This window comes from Chenopodium quinoa, unplaced genomic scaffold (genome assembly GCF_001683475.1).
Source record: "Chenopodium quinoa cultivar QQ74 unplaced genomic scaffold, ASM168347v1, whole genome shotgun sequence".
NCBI lineage: Eukaryota > Viridiplantae > Streptophyta > Magnoliopsida > Caryophyllales > Amaranthaceae > Chenopodium > Chenopodium quinoa.
Window position 1 is genome coordinate 1 of NW_018742332.1, and position 23,665 is coordinate 23,665.

Here is a 23,665-nt window from a genome sequence, read left to right on the forward strand (position 1 = left end):
CTCTGTAATAATGCACAACAGCCGCAAAATCCCTCTTTCTCCAGAAATACAAGAGCCCAGTTCATAATCCTTCCTAAAAAAGATCATCTCACATTGAAATTCTGTTGTAGCATGACTGCTCTACATTTTAGATGAAAACAAATTACTTCCCATCATGCTATGTAAACTTATATGATATCATACCAGCACAGCATAGGACAAGTCACTCTTGCAGTCTTGCCTCCATTCTCTATTGGTGTTGTGTGACCGTGTCTGCAGCGGAAAGTGAATTTTTCATGGTTTTCCATGTGCATCTGCTTGGACTGCATGCTGCATCTCTAAGGTCATCCATTCCAGAGAAAGATGTGCCTCACAATGCATCCTTAAATTAAAACACTTCCATTAAGCTGTGTCCCTTTCAGGAGCATTTTAGTAACTTGAGCACTATAGACCTTCACCTGTTATACTTCTCCCACAACTGTCACTTCCTCCGAGGGGGACAATAGTCCTTCTCACACGGCCACACCTCTCAATCTCTGAAGCCATAGGTGCTCCACAGTGTATAGCTCCTAGACCAAGCAGTCTTTATTGTTGCATAATAGCCATCTGTGCAGCGCACAATATGTAAAAATAATTACCACTTATAAGTTCACAGCAAATAAAGTGTAAAGACTTTTAACATCTAATCCTTCCCAAAAATTAACTATGGTTTGATAAGTTAATGTATAAGATCAGATATACTAATCTGGGATATGCTAAAATTGAATAGATGATTCCACTTTCCTCAGTTGCAACAATCAGGGCTAATCTAGTATATTAAAGATAACAAATTCAATGCAAAGTCTCTATTTGAGGCAGGATACGGAAAATTATATTTCCGAATTCTTACTCCCTTTGATAGCCAATTCTAATGCACTTAAAAAGGCTACTTCATAATAAATAAGAGCCACAAATAGTTTAAAGAACCATATTAATATAGGCTCTCTTTTCCTCAGCTTATTTATACAAGTTTCAGCAAAAACTTCCACATATTGTAACTATAAGTTCAATCACTTTTTATCAACACATCGTATTCCCACCATCTCAAAGTACTTGCCCTATATTCCTATTTGGATGACTCAAATCAGTTGATCCATTCCTCTAATGGAAAGCTAATCTTCTCTAGCGTTTTTTTTCTTAATCTCGGTCCCATTACTCCCAAATAGACTCATTCACTTTGAACTTTCTACTTTTTCTGCCTTAAATTATTGTGCCATCTACTCATGGAGCAAATACTGAAATACATTAAGACAAGGAATAATATTTTATCCTTTTTTTTAGGTGCAACACACTTGGCCTTCAAAAGTCCCCAACAAAGATTTAAGACTCATAAAAGAAGAAGAGAGCCTAGGTCACCAGGAACCACAAGAAATGGCCAAAGAAAATATGCAAATCCGGTAGCATTTGACATAAATATAATATAACAAACATACAGCAACTATTAAACTGTCCATGAAATTAATGTCTATACACGGATAATAAATATAAACATGCAAAAGCTTTATAATGTAACTAACAATTACACATTAAGAAATTTATAGTCTCTTGTTCTTTTCTTTATTTGCAAGTTTTATGGGGGGATCTGTTACCAACAGAGAATCATGCTATTATTATGTACTTACGAGAAAATTCAATGACTTTGATGAAGTGATAATCGTGTCAGCAACAATATTAAGCTTAATCAATACATTAAAAAAAAAAAAAAAGAAGGTGTTCTGCTAATTACCTCTGATGCAGCCCAAGTAAGCAGTAAAATGGGGAACACACAGCATATGCTTTGGAATAAACCTCCTTTGAGGCAGCTCAAATGCTAGAAGGCCCAGAACAGAACTTCAGCTCAAGGTTCACAAAATTGAGACAGACTTCATTGATACACCCCACTGGTTGCATTTACTGACAACTTCCTGGGCTTCTTTGAACTGACCCAAATTTTACAAGGGTATCAACAAGTAAATTACAGTACAAGAATCTAGAACACATCCATTAGCTTCCATTGACATTAAAATGTCCAACACCTCATGAGATTTACCAGTATCACACATAGATTTAGTTAGCGCACTATAAGTGACATTGTCTGGAGCCAGCCCTAAAAGCAAGCATGGAAACAAAACAAATTTTTTGCCTTTTCAATCTTATTCATTTTGCAAAAGCTTTGAATCAAAGCATTGAATGAGTAAGCATCTGGGCTTATTCCATCAGCTTGCATCTTTTTTAAACAATGCAATGGAACGAGAAATATCCCCAACAATGCATAAAGAGCGAATCAATATGTTGTATGTCACGGAATTAGGATTAACCCCCCACTCCGTTCATTTCCGCAAAACAATCAAATGCATCTTTAATCTTGTTCACTCCGACAGAGACCATCAATTACTGTACTAAAAGTGAAAAATATCTGGTTTAAATCCATGCTGTAAGAGGGTCAACAAAGAGTTCACAAGCCCTGTCTGTTTTTCCAGTTTTAAAAACAACCCATCAATTAATGTATTGAAAGTAGTAAGGTTTGGTATAATGCCTCCTTGTTGCATCCCTAAGAACATATTTAGTGCCTCTTCAGCCATCCTAGCTTTCAGCAAAGCAATCAATTACCATATTGTTACGAGTTCACATTGGATAGTAATCCAGCTTGAAAACATCTGCATCAAATACTGACTTCCTTCTCTCTCTTTTCCCCCTTTGAACAAAGTTTCAATTAGGATAAGATAAGTTTGAAAAGATAGATTTTAAACCTAATTCCATATAACTATCCACTATTTCACAAGTTCTCCTCAACATTCAGTTTTCTTTATCAAACAAGTCATTGTGATGTTAAAAACAGAGGTATCAGGCAGATAGCCTCTTTCCCTGCATTTTCTCAAAAATGAAGCTGCCTCTCTGGCCATAGAGTCATTCGAGAGGCAGTGCAATATAGTATCACAAAGTACTTTAGGCAAAATTGGTTCTCGCTCAACAAATCCAGATAACAGATTAAATGCCTCGTTTTTTCCAAGACAACAGAACACTCCATGCACCAATGACCTATATGTAGCATCACTTGGAGGCACTTTTCCTAACCCTCATTGTCTCCAGAACCCTTAAGCATCACTTACCCTATTAGCATTACAGTATCCATCAATTAATATGGTATATGTAAACACATTAGGTGCATAACCCAAATTCGTCATCTGCTTAACCAACCGAAGAGCTTCATCGACAACTCCGGCCTTGCAAACCCCATGAATAAGGATATTATAGGTGAACCTATCCGGTTTACAATAATCAGCAGTCATCTGCTGAAACTTAAAGTACGCCAAGTCAAGCGAATTCGACTTTATCAAAGCATCAAGCACAGCATTATATAACCTAGTAGTAGGACTAAGACCCAAAAATGAAATTTGTCCAAAAATCTCAACACAATACTTAGCTAAACCTAATCTACCCCAACTTCCAATCAAAAATACACACAAAATCCTCAGTAATCTGATACCCAGAACTCCTAATATCCTCAAACTAACTCAGCATTCAACAAAACCGGACCTTTTCTATATAGATTATTAGCCAAAACACCGCGAATTCGCTGATTCTTTTGGAATAATGGATTAATATTCAAAACCCATATATAAAACCTAATTGAAATTAATGGGTTTTCATGATTGTGCAAAATACTAACCACAGATTGTGGAATTAAAACCACCCTCCCAGCCTTTAATTCATGGTTTAGCAACAAATGCCAATCTTTTCTCAATAAAATCTGAGTTAGGGTTTTATGATCAATTGAATTTGGGGGAAATTTGTGTTCAGAAGTATACCTAAAGCTAGAATTGTTAAAACGAGGATTGAGCGAAGACTTACCTCCCAAATTTTGAGCTTCAAATTGCTGGGATTTTGAAGTAACAGTTGAAGGGTTTTGTTTTTGGAAGGTTTTCAATTGATTTGGGGGATTTTGAGTAAGGTTTCTAAGCGCAGGAGAAGCCCTAGAAGCTAAATTTGAGAAGGCTCTCATTTCTTCATGTCCCCTTTGCAGGAGAGAATGTAGATGAAGCAACCACAGTTGGTTTGTTATTCGTAATTGTTACGGGGTATTCCGTAGTGCCCATAGAGGTCACAATTTGCATACTCAGGTCGGGTTTGCTGAAATCGGGTAAGGTTAAGTAATTTTAAAATATTGAGTTCTACGAGTAGCAAGTTGAAATTTCCTTTCTTCATGTGATGGAATAGTTTAATGCGCCTCCTAATGCCTTTGGGAATGTCGTGAAGGATATCTTATGTATGTCTAGAGAGTGTCTTTCTTGCTTTTTCTCTTTTGTCAAGAGATTAGGGAAACGACGCTACTCATAGCTTTAGCTTTGTTGAGTAATAGTTTTAATGAGGACCGAGTGTGGCTAGAGGAATACCCTCCAGAGCTTCATGAGGCTATTTGTAATGATGTTGCACTTTTGATGATTTAATAAATGCTAAGCTGTGGTTTGTGTCAAAAAAAAAAAGTTGAAATTTAGATTTGGTTTCTTTTGGGTCAGGTCGGAATTTGGCACCTCATTCTCTAATCTCTTCAACTAGTTCGAACTATAAATGATTCATTTGTATGAATAGATGAAAAATCAATTTCATATTTTACTCTGTAACAATCTTCGTTTTCTATTTTAAACTGGAATAGAAGAAGTATACGGACTAGTGGACTACAACTCTGTACTTTTATTACCTCCCGTACTTTAATCAACTACTTATACTTAACGGAATCTTAATATTCAGACTAGCGTGTCACGCACTAGCTTTTGAGGTGTCACACACTATTTTTTATTTACGAGTAAAAGGCTACAACCGACAAATTAAGCACTTTAAAATTTAAATAGCTACATTCGACAATTTAGCAATTTTCCCTCTTGTTGACATGATAACAGCGGCGGGCCTGCCTTTGTGCCTGGTGGGTCAAATGACTCACCAGGGCCCAAAAAAATTATTAAGTTTTCTTAAAAAAAAAAATTTAAATAAATAAATTAGTTTGTTAATTATTGTGATTATTATTTTAGGTCAATTTTAAGCTTGTTAATTATAAGTTAGTATTGTAATCTTGTCAATTTTCTATTTGGATGATCTTTGTAAATAATTTTTCTTAGGAATTTTGGTAAAAAAAATTTTTTACATATTTGGTTACCGATTGTGACTCACCAGTCGGAAATTCCTGGGTCCGCCACTGCATGATAATATCGTTGATGGTTCTACCTGACATGCAATTTCCAATATGTCAATTTGTTCTCCATCATCAACTCACTACTTATCCTTAATCCTTGATAAGTCCATGAGGACATCATCAGTAATTAACTAATTACAATGTGGGGAACTAGTATGTCTAGTAGTATGACTCATCAAGGATTGAGTAGTTGAATAATAAAGTCCTCTTTTTCCTGATATATTCAGCTGCCTATATAAACCAATAATTTTAGTGCTAAACTTCAATTCTTTACACCCAACCACCCAAAAAAATAAAAAAAAAACACACACACAAATTCTTTCATGGCTAATGCATCAGTCGCATTAGTAGTAGGAGTTACTGGCATGGCGGGTATAAACATAGCCCAAGCTCTTAAAAGCCCAACAGCCCAAGGAGGCCCATGGACCGTCTACGGTGCAGCCCGTCGGGCCATGCCCACTTGGTTCCCTTCCTCAGCCGTTGATCACTTCATTACATTTGACGCCGTTGACTTTAACGACACAAATGCCACTCTTGCGCCTCTTTCCAACCACATCACTCACGTCTTTTGGGCCGCCATCAACGTGGGCCGTGACCAAGAAGATAATATCATCACCAACTCCACAATGTTAACCAATGTAATTAAAGCTCTCATGCCCATTATCGGCCCATTAAGTTACGTCATATTTCGTTACAAACGGGTACTGCGCAATATATTGGCCCATTTTAATTTTTTAGGCCAACCTGGTGCGGCCCAACATGAACCTCCATTTCATGAGGATATGGCCCGGTTACCTCACCCAAACTTTTACCACGCGCTTGAGGACGTGGTAAAATCGTACGCGTCAGATATTAGGTACACGATTCATCGCCCGTCGATTATTGTAGGCGCGTCAAGTAGAAGTGTATACAACGCGCTGGTGATGTTAGCGGCTTACGCTGAGATTTGTAAGTACCAAAACGCACCGTTTCGATTCTTTGGAAATCGGTACACGTGGGAGCATTTTAGTGACATGACTGACACACGTGTGTTAGCGGAGCAGCACGTGTGGGGGGCTGTAAATAAGAAAGCAAATAATCAAGCGTTTAATTGTACAAACGGTGACGTTTTTACTTGGAAGAAAATGAGGGGAGTTTTGTGTGAGGAGTTTGGGGTTGAATTTGTGCCGTTGGATGATAAAGATGGGTTATTTGACCTTGTGGATGAGATGAAAGATAAAGGAAAAGTGTGGAACCAAATTGTAGAAGAGAAAGGATTGGTTAAGATGAAGTTGGAGGAGATAGCTTGTTTTATCGGGTTTCAATATTTAATGAGGTCTGATTTTCAACTAGTGAGTAGTATGAATAAGAGTAAGGAGTTTGGGTTCTTTGGGTACGCAGATAGCATCAAAAGTGTTCGATTTTGGATTGGGAAACTTAGGGAGATGAATATTATTCCTTGATCAATCAAGCTAAGTATCAAGAATTTTAATTTTCAAGTGGTTTGTAGTAATAGGTATGATAAAAATAATTGCTAGTCTTGGTTTTATGATTTGAGTAATATCTATGCTTTTTCTAATGTAAGTCTCAAAGTCATTATCTATAAATTAAAAAGGGAACAACGTCGTTCACTAAACGACATTTACCCTTTTACTATATAATCTCTAAGGTTTTTGGTGCTAATTTGTAATATGAAGTACATTTAGTTTTGTATTTGAGATGTTTTTGTTTCTCAATCTATTCATCTACAGTCAATTTTCTATCAAGGAGATTAAACAACTAACAGAAATTTCCCATGTTTACTATAAAGTGTTCGTTTTTCCATTCATTTCAACATATGGACAATGTGTTCAAAACTCGAAATTGTTTTTGAAGGACTATTTTTTTTTTTCAATAATGCACATTTTTGAAGTTTGAACAATGGAAGCCATATACAACTTTCACACTCACAACTGTCACAAGTGGAGCTATTAATCGTTTATGGCATGTAAAATAAGTGCAATGAAACATCACAATATAAATTCTCCCCTAATCCTTGATAAAATATTTACACCATCAATACCCTCAAAAATAAAAGAGTAGTCTTATTGATTATTTTTGACGCTTCTATTCATAATGTCCATCCAAGTGGGCTGAGTTCATAGAAGACTAATCTACGTACCTGCATTTCATTCAAACAACAAATTCAAGTTAAGTGTTATTTTTTTTTTAAAAAAAATAAATACGGAGTATTATTTATAATGTTAGATCTCGTTTGACTTTTCTAAACCTGTATATGAATGTCTGTATCATTTAAAAAGAGCAACTTAGGACATGTTCTCTTCAGCTTAATTTCAGTTTAGTTCAGTTCATTTTCTAATTTCCTTTTCTTATAAACAATTCATTTCATTTCAGTTCACCTCATTTAGTAAATCAAAACAGACTCTTAATTAAGTAAATATAGTTGTAGATAAATGCTTGGATAAATAGTAAGAATTTTTCACATTATAATTTAAGTATGCACATAGTTTGAATTGAAAAAATAAAAATCGTTATCTAAACAAAAATATTTTTTTAAATACAAAAAAAAAATGATGGAAATAGACTCACATAATATTTGATAATCTCTCAACCAGAGGTACATGCTGGTCTTCGAGGAGGTAGTTGTTGATGAGGTGTTCTCTGTCACAGATATTGATATTATTAGTTTATTACAACGTAAACATCGTTTAATTTTCAAAGTATTATAATTAAGGAGCTTGTATGACAATTAGGCTTGACAAAATACTCATTAGAGACGTAAGACAATTAGACAAGTACTGTATAAAGCTAGAAAATTCTCATATAAACACAACAAGTTTATGTATGACACAGTTCTTACAAAAGTATCGTAGATTTGTAGTACTATAAAAATTGGAGCAGTTATTAGTCCATGACCAAGCGGCCCAATTATAAAACAAGGGTAAAAAATTACAAATAATAACTTTTTTTTTAATTAATAGTGGATCCTGTGGCCCACTATGACCATTAATAATTTCACCAATGATTCTCTCTATATCTCGCTACCCTTATGACTTTTGAGAATTGTCGACTCTTAGCATTGAACATATATATACTTTGTTTACTTAATATACTACATCCGTTTCATATTATGTGCAACGATTAGACATTTGTTCTTTCTATTTTATGTCAAATCGTTGCAAATAATATGAAACGGAGGTAGTATACTAGTATTAGACTATTATCGTAGTACTTAATTATAAACTCGCACATCATTTAGCAATTTAGCATTCTTATGGATAGGAAACCATTGAATACCTGTAATTTTGGGCGTAAGGACTCCACGGCGGTTGTTGATTTTTGGGTTGTTGCTCCTTGCTGAAATAAACATGCAAAACAATTTTATGTATTTCAAAATATTATGCACGAAAACTCGTAATTAGTGTGAAAAAACATGCAAATAGCTTGGATCATACCTTACAAAGAGCCCAATCTGCTGAATCAAAGAAAGCACGCTCATGATCCTGTTCCAAATACATAATTCAATTTAAAATATCAAGTTTATTGCTACTTAAGCACAACAATTTTCCCAAAAAAAATAAATTTTGAAAAGAAAAAAAAAAACTACAATTTTTGAGTTTTTTTATTTTAGAAATTTTTGGAGTTTTTTCTAAAATGTTCAAGATTTATGACAGTTTAGCTAATCATCTTATTGCTATTTATTTTTTACCTTTGAGATGAGAGGCTTCTTCTTAGGCACAAGTCCTCCGTATTTCTTACTAGTAGATGAAGGCTGCAATGCAATTATCAAACCTTTCAATATATAAAACCAACAAATACTAAAAAAACGTAACATTAAATCAAATTCCTATGGAATTATGGAGTATATACTACCTCCGTTAAATGCTATGTGCAACTTTGGAATATATTATATTTCACAAATAATACCCTAAAGTTGCACATAACATTTAACGGAGGTAGTAGATCAAATATGATTGCTTTTACATTGAAAAGCATTGTACTTCCGTTACTTAATCAATCCCACTGTATACGAATTTAATTAATTCATTTTTGGTTATGGTATTTGGTTTGCCCCATGTCAATCTGGGTCGTACTTGCATGTTTAAGTCAAATATTACTTTTTTTTTAGCATGCACTAATACATACTATCAAGCAGGTGTGTCGTGTTCTACTGTGCCAAATAAAGACAGACAGCCTAACATACATAGATGTTATGCTATGTTTTTTCGTTCTAGGTTGTGCGCCATGCCTCAGGCCAGCCTAACCCAATGCCATGTTTAAGTGGCACTCCTAGTCTTATCCGTGTATGCCCCTCGGTCACAATGCAGCTCAAATGTTGGTTCATACGTTGTATTGTGTAATTAGATGAAAATGTAGCAGGCAACTGCCGACAGTTGGAAAGAGATCCCAGAATAAGACTTAAGTTGTTAAACAAGGATATGTCGTGTCACAATCAGATTGGTTTACATGGAGAATGACTACAATAATAGTTGGACCCGGCCACACGTGATCCATTTCTCCACTCTTTAACAATTGGTCCACTTACCGGTCCTATTAATACGAATATACGTACTAATTATATATCTTTTTGTGTTAATTTTACCAATTTTACCTTTAAAAACATGATTGCTTTTAGTAGAGTAGCATTTTCAATCAACATCATTTTTTGTTTTTTTAATAATTGAATATATTCCATTCATGCACATTTTAATAAAATTAAAACATTTAGAAAGATGAACTGAAATAGATTATTATTACCTCCATTTATTATCGTAAATTAATAGGGGTTAAAAATTTTCACATCGCGTGTTATATTTATAAATTACTTGTATAATTATGCATGTTATATGCTCAATATTTGGTTTATAATTTTATACTTGTATATTACAATAAATTCTGTAAGTTACGGAGTAATTTACATGTACTCATTTTATACATAACAGTACACTTTATTAATATTGTAATAAATACCTAAATTTATAAAAATTAATACGAATAATATTCTACTATAAAACGTTGAATATGACTTTTTAAATTTGAGGCATAAACAATGTAAAAGAACTACTCGTAATATATATGGTTAATTATGAGCATGATTTGTGAATTTGATACGTACAATTCCTTGATATATACAATACAATATTGTAACTTACAAAGGCTTCTGTTTGACAAAACCCTAAATTTAGCAAGTGTAAAAATATACTCCATACTAGGCACTAGCTAGTTACATACATTTATGGTATCAATCCAACTTATCATGTTAATTGAAATTTGTTAAGCAATCACTTTCACTTGTCTTTTTCTTTTTATAATTAACATGGAATAAAAACCTTCTAATTTCTAAATTTTATAAACTCAAATGACATAATTATGATGTCTAAAGAACTATTAAAACCTTGATTAATCATTTAGTCAACTAAATACTTGATTAGTTGATTATTGTAAATTATGTTTACTTGGTGCATTTACATGCCTTGTACATCTTGCTTGCTGACGAACGTTCCAAATATATAGTTGACACATTAAATATTTAATCAAATAATTAAGGCAGAATTTTCATGACAAAGTAAAAAAAAAAAATTAAAAATGTACAATTCTACCAAAGATTACCTACAAAAATGTAGGTATTTGGTACCACCTAATAGCAAAATTATAGGACAATGCATATTAGCATTGCCCTGTTTCTCAAATAATTTCGTTACAATCAAAATACAATCATGCTAAATTTATACTCCGTAATTAATTAAACAATCTTTACAAATGTAATGCATCCATATTTATAGTTTAGAGGTTCAACTTTTCATGAGTAAAAGAACAACCATAGATACATATACTAGGTTATAATCAGGTCGTTTGGAAAAGATGTTATAACCGTGGTTGTACTTTACAATACCAAGCATAATTAACAAGTTTAGTACTAATATAAACCGGTTTACGAATAATTAGAGATGTAATTACATACCTCATCCATGTTTTGCGAGGCCAAATAATCTTCTCTTCCATCATAATCCGCCATTTTTACAGCTTCCCCTGCTCCATATCTCATTCCCATTAGAAAAATATAACAAGAATGGTAGGATAGAAAAAACAATAATATGGTAATATACAATATTTTATAAGTATGTATATTTTGGATGATTAAAATTTTAAAAAAGTAATTAATTAAAATAGAATTAAGAAAAAAAGACCTGGAAAAAGTCTGTGAAAGCTGGAAAGACAACGAGTAGATTAACAGCACAAAGAGATGTGATTATAAGTGGCACGCAGGCACTTCTGACTTGTGGTATTTAATAGCACAACCCAATCCAACAAAATAACATTTTTATAAAGAAATTTTAATTTTTTTAATAAAATTAATTTTTATTAAAAAAAAAAAAGGGGTAGAGGAATATTGTGGAGGGTTTTGTTTGGGGTTTGGTATAAAGAGTAAAAAAAAGGAGGAGAAAAGATGCAAAGGTAAAGGAAAAAAGACTAGTAGAAGAGATAATAAAAGAGATGTTTTAGGGAGAGAATGAAGGAAAAGATGGAGTAAGATAGTTAGATAATAATATACGTCAACAAGCTAAGCAACAATTTTTCTATAAGATATGCATGTTCTATATTTAGGAAGGTTTATTTTTAGGGTGTTTGGTTTGAATTTGTTTTTTTTTTTCAAGATATATAATTGTGGTTAAGACTGATTAATTTTTCATGTCAACGTAATCAAAGGGTAGAAATAAATATATGGTAGCTAATAAGTAATACTCGTAGCATCTGGTTAAGTGCAGAGCTTATGTTCTATGATGTTACTAATTCAGCCCTTGTTTACTTGACATACTTGTCTTTCTCTCTATAAATAACTTAGATCTATTACGGAGTAATTTATTTAATTATAGTACTTCTCTCAGTATATTTTATACCCACACCAATTTTTAGTTATTACTTCGTATAGCAAAAAAATTTACTACCAACTGTCACATAATAAAATAAGATCGAAATCTACCGAACCTCTTTAAATCTTATATCAATTAAAACGTGTCAACTAAAAAAAATGGGGAGTGTATAATTGCTTCATTAGCGTAACATATAACAAAACCCTTAATTAAAACTAAGATTACTTACCTATTTTAATGGACACCATTACACCATCAACTTTAACATTCTTATAAGCTAAATACACCGACACTCTTCTCTAGGCGGCTAAGCCTTAGCAATTAAAATTAAACACGTTCCATTTTTTGGGTGGAAAGATATTTAGGACAAATTCATAATCTAATTATAATCAAGCCTAATAATACACTTGTATTTTTGTACTACGTATTTTAATTTTTTTATTTATATTAATCTCGGTTGGAAGATAGTAATGTCAAGTTGTCAACTTTAAGTGGTTGAAAGTGGACACTAACTCCTTAACGGTAGGGTTTGATTAATTCTCTTAGATTTTGATTTATTCAACTTGTAGATTGTAGTCTTAGATGTCCTTATGTTGTGGCTTTATCTTGCAACAACAATTATTTTTACTTTTTTTTTTCTATACATTTATTTATTTATTATTTTTATATATAGAAGACTAGAAGAGTGAGGGAGGTTGGTTTGAAAATGTGGGATTAAGGCCTATTCAAATCTAGATATCATGATGTTAGAATATAGTATAGAATATTTCTCCAAAAAAAAAAAAAAGAAAAAAAAGAAGAATATAGTATAGAATATTATAATTTAATTAGCTAAATTCCGACTTATAAAATAAAATGCTAAGAAAATATCATATGTGACAAAATCATTCTCATCTACTTTATTCCAATATAGTTTGTCCCTTTTTTTTTTTCTTTGTTGACCCAATTTAATTTGTCTTTCCTAAATTTAGTAAGAGCTCACACTATTATTTAAACAATTAATTCTTTCCATTACTAGGGCCTAAATAACACACCCGCTCATTTAATTTTTATTTTTTTTAAATACGCATCTATATATTTCATCATACTAGTTTTTTTTAAAAAAAAAAAAATAATTAAATTAAAAATTATAGAGCACGGTAAATTGAGATAAGGGTGTACTTTGTGTTATTCATTAAGCATTTAATAAAGCTTAATAGAACAAAATTATACATAAAATCAAATATATTCACATTTATTTGTTAATATTAGGAAATTTACAATAACAATACCGACGACATGAAATTCATTTTAAGTATAAGTTAAAAATTTCTCAATCAATAGATGACATCCACTTTAATCTAAAAACAACATATATTCTAAATTTAATTTTCAAAAGCTCTCTCTAATACGTAGTACAAGATATAATATCCGCCATAGGCGCACCTTAATTATTTTTGTGCGCACCTTCTAATTTCAAATTTGGCTTCTTCATTATGATATTTATGAATGATGAAAGCACTATTATTCAAAAGCAGACACTAGCTATATCGTACTTATATTTTAAATTGACAAATTGCAATCATATATATATGTTACTCTATTGTCTAAATATATGTTATAAGATATACTTTTTCCATTTTGTGGTCGTCGGTTTGATTAAAATTTAAAGTATATATTTAGCGTGGTATACTACTACTACACAAGATTAGAGATTAAATCTTGTTTACTTTATTGATCTTTATGCCCTGCTTTGTAAATGAATATTATTCTTTTAATTTTATTTTCATTTACATAATTATACTATTGATTTTGTCTCAGTGCATATTCTAATCGAAATTTAAATTAGCTATTTATAATTAATGATCAATAATCTCAATGTCTTGTCCTAAACAATCATTAAGATTGAACTTAAAAAGAACAAAGAAAATAACTTCTAATAATATACCTTGTCCCAAAATGTCTAAATCAAACTCAAATAATTCATAGTTTCATTTAAAATCAACATCATAGAATTTTATGTTATTCACTTAAATAGGGACATAATATTCATATACTCTCCTCATACATGTGTGTTGGGCAAGTGGATTACAAATACATCCAAGACAGCCGAATTATTGGACCCATAAAGAACTTGGCTTGTCTAATTCTTTTTGTTACCGTTTTACTAACTTGGACGGTTATTGTGGACCATCACCACATACTTATTACCAATGAGCCAATGAACAACACCACATTTAGTAAATACCCTTGGCTAATGGCTATGGTCATTTTTTAACGACAAAAAACTCGTTTTCAATTCGGGTTTGGATTAGGTCATTTCTTTTTGATCTATCTATTATTGGAGTAATAAGTAATTTATCAAGTTTTCAACGTGAATATAAATTTTATTTCGATCCTTGTTTATCCAGTAAGGTCAATTCAAGTTGAGTTATTTCGTTATGAGTCAAATTCAAAATATTGTGGACATGTGCCGTGGGGCCGAGGCATAATGTCCATTATTGCCTTATTGGCTCAAGTAACTCTGCGTGTTTTAATCGTTGATAAGTTAAGTACAGGCACTTCCAAGTTTTAACCAAAGTAGTGAAGCACTTCAAGTCTTCAACTATGGAGTGAGTAGTTGTTTAGAGATTAATAATAAATTAAACAAATTTAGGTCCCACAAATATTTGTTACTGGATTGGGCTTAGCATAATGGGCTTTTCATATTTATCACGTACCTACAATTCTACAAAGTGTTGGACTGACATTGAAATAATTAAGGGACATGGTTGGGAACAAAATTATTTGTTTGCTGTTTATGTCCAAGCATATCTTTACTGTCTCGAGTGTCATGTCTTTACTACTCGACTAACTCCTATTGTTTCATACAATTTTACTTTTATAGTTGTACGAGTGTTGTCCCTTTTCCAAAATTGATTGTCACATTATTCGAATTTCTTGTACTCGTCTATGGTAAATAATCTAAGTTCTCGGGAGTACAAAAGACTAACTATAATATTTACAATATTTGAATTATTGGAGATATTGTGTACATTAAGGATTTCAATACCTCATTTGATTCGACATTTCAAACTTCAAAATAAAGTATTATTATATTGAAAATCGAAAATACTGTAATTAAACAGTATATATCTAGTATGAGCATTACATTTGCCGATATTTTTTTCAAATATGAAGCAAACTAATGTAAAACCACACTTCATGTACACTTCTTTTTCTTAATGAACCTATGATTCTATGTATTGCATCATATCAACAATCAATCACCTTTAATCAACACTTGCAACTGAATTTGTGTAATACCTAAATTTCCTTAAATAATACTCCATACCTTATACTAAAATTTATTTTCCTAAGTCAATGTGAAGAGAAAGCTTATGTTTGAGGTCATCACCAATATGTAGAGTATGTTCACCCACTGGAATCATTCTTACCCCAAACTCATCAGCTCTACTAAGATGCTTGCAAACATGTATGTTCATTTTTACGCGTTGCTTGGAACCCGCCAACACATGGATCCTCTTAAACCCGATAAGTTGCTTCTCGGGTGACTTGGTCCCTTCGGGTGGGGTAGAGAACACGAGGACCGTGTGTGATCCGTCAACCTTGCCCTTGTTCATCACATCAATGTGGAGGCCTAGAGAGGGTGCATTGTCACATTGTGCATGTAACACTTTTATAGCATTTTTGTTAAATGAGGTCATATTTGAGTTGATGTATTGGTTGCCTAGGGGTACCATGACCTTGGTAGGTGCTTGGGCCAATGATTGGGTGAACCGGGTGTAACTTAGCCCAAATCCGAACGGGAACACAACCGGACCCCTATAGAAACGGTAGGTCCGGCCCGGGTATCCATTTGATGGGCTAGCCCTCATTGCTAGGTCAGTCATTGCAATCTTTGACACATAGCTTTGGGGGTACCATGTATTTGGTAACTTTCCTCCTATAAAAAAATTTGGAACATAAAAATTAGACACAATAATATATTCAACATAGTAAACAAAGAATTAGTACTACTAATTTTACTTTTTTTTTTTACCTGGATTAGTTGTACCAAAGATGACATCAGCAATAGCGGTCCCACCAGCTTGACCCGGATAACCAACCCATATAATGGCACTAATCTTTGGGTCATTTTTAGCAAATGTGACATCAACAGGCCCACCACACATCAAGACCAAAATAGTTGGGCCTCTTGAGGCCAAGGCCACCTTTGAAATTAATTCTTGTTGGTGGCCCGGTAAAAGGACCGATGTTCGATCACGCGCTTCGGCCTCAATAGATTGGTCCAGGCCCATTACTAGCACTGTTGCATCAGCATGAGCTGCTGCTCCTATTGCTGCCCCAAATTGTTGGTTGCTAGTACAAGCAACACCAATGCATCCAGCTTGGTGGATTGTTTTAGCATACCTTGCTATGCCTTGTACAGGTGATGTGTATCCACATGCCACACCTAGGGTAACATCATAAACATTAGTAACAAACTTTTTTTATTACAAAGTACGGAGTATTTTTTTTTTGGGGGGGTAAAATATACTGAGTAGTAAAAAAACTTACCGGCGTAGTTACCAATCATGGTAACTGTGGCATCGGCATTAGGCCCAATAACGGCAATAGTACGGTGGCGAGCAGTGGACAAGGGTAGTGATCGGGCCCGGTTTTGGAGAAGGACAATCCCTTGACGGGCTGCCTGGAGGGCTAGATCTTGATGGGCTGGACTGCAGACATCTCTTGGGCCCAAGTGTGCAAAAGGTTGGGCTGATGGTTCACCATCAAACATGCCTAGTCTCATTTGGACTGTTAAGGTGTTGGTTAAGGCATTGTTCACATCAGCCTCGGTCAATAATCCTCTAGCTACGGCGGCTTCCGTGTGGACTGCTAAAAAGGGCCCACAGTCCAAGTCCAAACCTATAAACACCATCGATTTTTAGTACTTGTAAAAAATTAAGTGTTTCAAATGTACGCAACTTTTTATCTACGGTTATTAGTCTTATTACTACTAACCTGCTTTGATAGAATCGGCTGCTGATTCCTCGGGAGTCTTGGTGTAATGTTGATCATCATACATTACACCAACAGAATCACAATCAGATACGATATACCTAACAAAAAAACACAATTAATAATTAGAACTCAAGCCATGATTATAAACGAAAAATAAGATCAAAAGAAATGAAAATTTTAACAAAATTCATTAAGCTTACCCATTGAGGCGCCATTGGCCACGAATAGTGTTACGAAGAAGATCAGGGTCAGCACAAGTAGGCTTGCCATTAACTTGGTTGTATGAGCACATCACACTAGCAACTCTTCCCTCTTGTACACAAGCCTTGAAGGGCACATTATATGTGTCTTCCAAATCTTGCTTGCTCACCTACGCACCAATTCAATTAATTGTTTCGTTACAACAAAACTATAGAATTTAGCATGGATAATTAAATTTTCATTGAATTAGTTCAATAATTAAAGTTTAAATTTATTTAAGGATTAGGTTGACGTTCTTCTAAATAATTGTCCAAATAGTCACTAAGTACTAACTTATCAAAATTAATTATAATAATATTTTGAAAAATTTAATTGGATATTCTTTTAAAATATTTTGACATCCATAATTATCACTAGTCACGTTATTATATTAAGGTGACCATTGAACAAGTATCATCAAATTAAAAAGAAAAAATAAGGACCATTGAACAAATTTTTTTGTTTGCACACGATATAATAACTCTAGATTTTTAGGTTGGAAAATAGTGGATGAAATAAATCCTTCAATATCATAGTATAGGCAAGAACAATCAATGAAGTTATGGATTTAGATAAACTTCGTTACAATAAATTCCTCTTAAATTGGTTGTTTAGGTTCTATCATTAATCAATAAAAAGTTTGTCAAAGTTTTAATGAACAAATGTTGCGTGCAAGAAATTGTACCTAGTTTAGCCTCAATATCAAATCAATCATACATCCAACTATCTAAAGCATACATTATATTGTTTTCATTTGATTTATAAGTTATAACACTACAACAATTTATAATCAACTTTTTTTTTTCTTTTATTATAAAGTTTTTATATGTCAACTTCAATATCAATAACGAATTGAACTTACGTAAGAAAATTCTTATCCAATTTATTATGGCAAAGTCTTAGAAAATTTCAACTACTTGTAACATGTGTGCCATAGTGATTAGTGAATGGAACTCACTATACATTGTTGTGTCTTGACTATTAATCCAAATACTGTTGCATTAGATATTGTGATTGTACATATATATATCCAAAATCCTAAAGAAACCAATTTTTAAAACAATTGTCAAGCACTTTTTTTTTACACTCCATGTATTGAAGGATTGTGTCTAGTAGCTCTAAATAGCACAATTTGTAAACGGTAAAGAAAAGTACATTTTGTTAACACGTTTTATAAACACGCTCTATACGTATAGGTTGCACACTTTTAATGTGTGCATATATGACACACTATATCAAAAGTAAAAATCAAATGTTATCATGTTTAATATTTTTTGTTATTACTTCTTTTTCATATGATATGATAAAAGGCAAAGTCAAATAAAAAAAAAAATTAAGATTCCAAAGTGTAATTATTGAAATATAACCACTCAATGACTTTTACCAACAAAACAAACTAAAAACTACATCGATCACCCCTTTTTAGTTAAAGAAAACTTCAATCTCTTTTTAGTATAGTGACAATATAATTAATTAAAGGGACCACAAAAACAAAAAGAAGATGACAACAAAACGTTTTAATATAATAAACTATCTTATCGTTCAACTTTAATTATCTTATTATTAATTCCGATCCTAACAAGAATGGTTATTATAACTAACATATCGAAGTCTAAAGGTGAGGTGAGTGTAAGAAAAAGGTGGCTTACCCGAGCATTAAAATGGAAACGATCAACACCATTCCAATTGTCAAGATCATAAGCAGTGTAATGCTTGCAACAAGCAGCAACCTTCAAACGATTCTTGTTGTAATTACCTTGAAGACCTCGAACGTAACTAGAAGCATAATGAGAAGCTAAAGTGGGGTCTTCTCCAGGAGTTTCTTGACCTCTACCCCATCTTGGGTCACGAAATATGTTCACATTTGGACTCCAATATGTTAATCCTGCTGTTCCTCCATTATACATTGCTCTTGCTTCATCTGACACTACCTGTTTTTTTTATTTCATCAACAATTTCATTTTCATTAGCAATTTTCAAAATATATATTATGTTAACCAAAAAATTTTCACCTTAATTTTGGACTTTTTTTTTGGTTGCTACCTTGTTCATCATGTACATATTACATACAAAGTATACACCAAGTATGTTGTTAAAATGTTTAAGAACACATATACATATATACTCCGTTTTTACTTTAAAAAAGTCAATAATATATTTGTAGTGACAACTTTGAAAAAACGAAGTTTTAACATCATTTAAACGTGCATATACAGACGTGGTCACGTGGAAGGCTGACATTATGGAATGAAGGGAATAATCGAATATTTGCTGTAACTTTCAATTTTTTTGTCTTTTTCTCTAATGCGAAGTATTATATAAACAACTGTACATTAATTACACTGATCGAACGAGAAATAATCATGTGTCGGTGCATCTAACTAAAAAGTAATTATAGATTATATTTTCTGCTTATTGGTGATTAACAACAAGATAAAGAAACAAAAGGGATTAGTAAAAGAAAAAAATACTTGTATATGAAAGAGAAGTAAAAGGCATGAAAGAGGAAAATTCTACCTAACTAACTATACATACAAGTACTAAAAAAACACCATGACTAGAGTTGTTGAAAAAGCGTGAAATATAAAACACAAAATTACTTAATCAGAAAGAATATTATGGAGCAACCTAATTTTAAAAGAATTGATTGGTAAAAGCAACCCCAAAATAACATTTAAAAATCGATAAAAAGTATAAGTTGAGCATGCAAATTGTATACTCATTAAATTCATAATGAGTACTCAGTAACACATGCTACCCACTGTTGCCAATTTGAGGCCAAAAAATAGGTGCAAATAAACAAATTACTTATTCTAACTGTCAAAACTTGCATTATACTATCGACAAAAACTAATAGTAATAATTAAAAACTTTTCCTTACACTTAAAGTGCACTATTGTAGCGGCGGATTCAGAAATATATGTAACCGAGTTAGAATAATGGTTAAACTTTTTCAAATATTCCAATGTCATAAAAAAGATTTATAAATTTAAGTGGGGTCAATCTGACTTTAACTCACAATTAACAATTTAGCCAATATACTTAAAGTATAAAGTATTGTGAAAAGACGAAAATACCTTTATGAAAAATTAATTGTGTGATCGCGACTAGAGCTAAATTATTAGCAAGGCCAATAATGAACAAATTTCATGAGTCACGAGCTCTATTTTTTTTTCCCTCTGTTTTGACCACTAATATAACTCTTTGCTAACTTAGCATGTTTGTCGTTAATTATTTACCACAACTACTCACTTTTTAATGTGGATTAAGTGACTGCATGTTTCTGTTGCAATTTATTTTACTAATTTTCTTTTATAATACAAGTACTAATTATACGTAATTAAATGTCAATATTTTATGAAGTGGAGTACTCCGTATTATTGAAAAATTACATGGTACTTCTGTAACTACTTCGGCATATATAGTAAAATTCTATACGAACTTACGAATTGAAGTACTTCTTATAGTTACATTGATCGTAAATTTTTCCTAATTATTTTGTATTTAAGTTTAGAGATACCTTCATTTTATTGTGAAGTTGGATGTACTGTCTAATCTACTAACATCCCTAAAGTAGATGTAATTAATAATTGGTTAATTATGTATTAATTATAAAATTATGTTACTTTTGTCTTTAAATCTATATCAACATGTACTCCAAAATTATGAAATTGCTAATGTACCATTACAAAGACCAATAAATTATAAACAGACTTACTTTTTTTTTTTTTTTTTTTTTTTTTTAATTTTCAATAAATTATAAACACATTTGTGGACCCCTTGTAACAATGAAGGAGTATTTTTCAATTATAGGACTTTATGTAGTTAAACAAATTATACTCTTTAAAGAAAAAAAAAAAAAAAAGAAAAACGTCGTATGTATGTATCTCACCTGTCCTATAGCTTCCCAAAGAGAGGCATTGAAGGAAGCAGCAGTGGTGATGACTTGAGGGAAGCTGGTGGCAGCCGGGAAGGCGCCGCGGAACTTTGTCCCGGGTCCTACGTTGGACACCCCATGTAATGCCTCAGACCACCACTCATATCCACCTATTCCTAGGCGCGGCACAGGTGCCGCATTGTTCACTAGTAGTTTCACCTTCTCCTGCAGGTTCAACCTCCCGATAAGGTCTTGGACCCTGGCACGTATCGGGAGGTTGACCCTGCAAAAGCGCAGGGTCCGAGTCAGCCCGTTCTTTGGATCACATGCCAACGGGGCTGCTCGGACCTCTGCGCTACAAATAAAAACAAGTAACAAAAGATAGTGAAAACTATTACGAGACAACATAGTAATTCCTTATTATTATTGGTTTGTGGATAAGAAATAATTATTATGTGTTTGTGAGAAATCGTAGCGAAAATGAGAGGGTATTTATAGAGAAGCGAAGGTAGCGTAAAGATATTGAGGAAATGATGTTTAAGTAGCTGGTTCATGGGTTGGATTTCCACGTCTTTGTGATAGTATTACAAAAATATCAATCAAAGGTTAAGTAAATTTTGCAAGTTGTAAAATTTCAGAGAAAAATAAAAAAAATTTAAAAAAAAAAGAGAGAGAGAAAATTAGTGATTTTTTTAGTGAGTGAGACAGTATGACACGCACTTAGCACTTGTGATTTTTATTTTTTATTTTTATTTTTATTTATTTTTTGGTATGTAGCAGGAAATTGCACTTTTGCAGTCCAATGGAATAGTGATGAGGATATTATTTCTAATTCTGAAAAAAATTACAAGAAGTAATGATACAATTGTCAATACTGGTCCCAAAATTTGGAGAATTATTAGCCTTTAGATGTTATTTTTGGCTAATAGATTATATTATATCATTTATGGTTATTTCTTTTATTCAAGATTCATCATCAATTGACTATAAAAGGGAACTTGTTGGATGAATTTGCTCATATGATTGAGCATTTTATACTGATATGGTAACCTAAATAGCGTATTGTATCGTAAGCAATCGATCATATTCTAGTCTAGTACTACGTTACAAAGTTCATAAAATTTCGTCAAAGGACGCATTTAAATTTTTAACGTGCATGCTCTATGTTTAAATATTTACCATAGGATATGATGACGTGATAAAGTAAAATATATTTTCCTTACTCAGAAAAAAATAAAATAAAAAGGTGAGTATCGAATATCAATTGGGTAAAACCCTGTTTATATTTGAACTCAAACAGCTCATTAATTCTGTACCTAATCTAATTTAGCTCATTTTAGACCATATATACTACACATTGCATTTTAAGTATTGAAATGAGTTATAATAATGCAAACTTTAATTTACTACGATATATTTGTTCTTACAATTTTCTTTTCATATTTTGTAAATTATTATTCTTACACTTTCATTTGACTGACCAAACCCCTTTCTACCAATAAAACGAATGTTTACACATCGTTATTTCATAGTATAAATGCAATGAGACATAGTTATTGAATGAGGGATAGCTCAATGGTCCCCTCTCGATTTCAAATTATCTTGGGATCGATTCTCATCACTTCATCCTTGTGATGTCTTAAACTTCTCTTACCCTAAACATTTTACATCGTTCAACTCGATCAACTAATATCATTAGGAGTAAATTTGAAAATAACCCAAACCGTAAATCGGCCCGTCATTAAGTAGTGAACAAGTCTAAGAAAAACTAGGGGTACATTATTATTTTTATCAAACGTTGTGATGTTCACGGACGAGAAATTGAAAGCATCTTAATTACAATTGGTAAATGACGGCTACTATTGACTTAACAGTCTTATGTAGTCCTATAAACTAATATTCTTGCATATAATTTGACAATTAATTAGACCATCACTCTCTGTTTAATTTAATTACATATACTTTGTATGATGACTAGATTATTGTTATTACGATAAGATAAAGTATAATTTATTCCTTGCCTAACTGTGTTAATCCGTTTTAATTTGCTGCCTAATATTAGTTCTTTGAATCGGAATATATGTTAATGTCACCAATGTTATCAATCCACTCTAATTTCTTGTCAAAGCTGACAATTTAGACAAAATAGAATTAAAAATAAAAACAGATAAAAATAAATACTTTTCTTAGTTTCCATTATAATTATAGGTCTATATTAGAATTGTATACACGGAGTAGTTAAACTTGTAAATCATGTAGCTCAAGTTTTGTCCTTCATTTACCGTATTATGTAATATAATTTCTTATTTTTATATAAAGCATACTCCGTATCATACCAGATTAGATTTTCTTATTACAACGAACAAGCTAATTCGTACAAGTATTCAATTTCTGTAATTCTTCGCAAATCAGCAATAATAAAAAGTCACACAATACTTTTTTGTTGTATATGGAGTAGTAAATAAATACTTCGTATTACGAGTACTAATTTAAGTTTGGTAAAAAATTCAAATGAAAATGTAACCA

At 32.4% G+C, this 23,665-nt stretch overlaps 2 protein-coding genes and 2 pseudogenes across 2 annotated transcripts; 1 reads left to right on the top strand and 3 right to left on the bottom strand.

Annotated features, from left to right (window-relative positions):
• Nucleotides 1–1,804: 1,804 nt before the first annotated feature.
• LOC110692283 lies at nucleotides 1,805–4,228 on the bottom strand (annotated as a pseudogene).
• A 1,022-nt stretch (nucleotides 4,229–5,250) lies between these two features.
• LOC110692292 lies at nucleotides 5,251–6,930 on the top strand (annotated as a pseudogene).
• Nucleotides 6,931–7,027: 97 nt separating this feature from the next.
• LOC110692302 lies at nucleotides 7,028–11,784 on the bottom strand. Its single transcript, XM_021869308.1, has 7 exons — nucleotides 11,353–11,784; nucleotides 11,127–11,194; nucleotides 8,874–8,936; nucleotides 8,620–8,667; nucleotides 8,462–8,521; nucleotides 7,754–7,825; nucleotides 7,028–7,325 (listed from the first exon to the last, which is right to left on the bottom strand). The coding sequence occupies exons 2-6, from the start codon at nucleotides 11,178–11,180 to the stop codon at nucleotides 7,772–7,774; spliced, it is 279 nt and encodes a 92-aa protein (XP_021725000.1). The 5' UTR covers nucleotides 11,181–11,194; nucleotides 11,353–11,784; the 3' UTR covers nucleotides 7,028–7,325; nucleotides 7,754–7,771.
• Nucleotides 11,785–15,083: 3,299 nt separating this feature from the next.
• LOC110692311 (beta-D-xylosidase 1-like) lies at nucleotides 15,084–21,606 on the bottom strand. The gene is made up of 7 exons (XM_021869320.1): nucleotides 21,155–21,606; nucleotides 18,912–19,193; nucleotides 17,223–17,392; nucleotides 17,023–17,120; nucleotides 16,576–16,926; nucleotides 16,058–16,471; nucleotides 15,084–15,961 (listed from the first exon to the last, which is right to left on the bottom strand). Exons 1-7 carry the CDS (start codon nucleotides 21,545–21,547, stop codon nucleotides 15,363–15,365), a joined length of 2,307 nt encoding a protein of 768 aa, XP_021725012.1. The 5' UTR covers nucleotides 21,548–21,606; the 3' UTR covers nucleotides 15,084–15,362.
• Nucleotides 21,607–23,665: the final 2,059 nt, after the last annotated feature.

What these genes read in the sequence shown, in the direction of transcription:
- LOC110692302 (XM_021869308.1), bottom strand. Translation starts at nt 11,180, where the DNA reads ATGGCGGATTATGATGGAAGAGAAGATTATTTGGCCTCGCAAAACATG. An exon ending in CCTCGCAAAACATGGATGAG is followed by an intron (nt 8,937 to 11,126) that starts GTATGTAATTAC and finishes ATTGCATTGCAG; the next exon opens with CCTTCATCTACTAGTAAGAA. An exon ending in CCTTACGCCCAAAATTACAG is followed by an intron (nt 7,826 to 8,461) that starts GTATTCAATGGT and finishes TATCTGTGACAG; the next exon opens with AGAACACCTCATCAACAACT.
- LOC110692311 (XM_021869320.1), bottom strand. Translation starts at nt 21,547, where the DNA reads ATGTTGTCTCGTAATAGTTTTCACTATCTTTTGTTACTTGTTTTTATT. An exon ending in GTTTCCATTTTAATGCTCGG is followed by an intron (nt 17,393 to 18,911) that starts GTAAGCCACCTT and finishes ATTGGTGCGTAG; the next exon opens with GTGAGCAAGCAAGATTTGGA. An exon ending in GGCCAATGGCGCCTCAATGG is followed by an intron (nt 17,121 to 17,222) that starts GTAAGCTTAATG and finishes TTTTTTTGTTAG; the next exon opens with GTATATCGTATCTGATTGTG.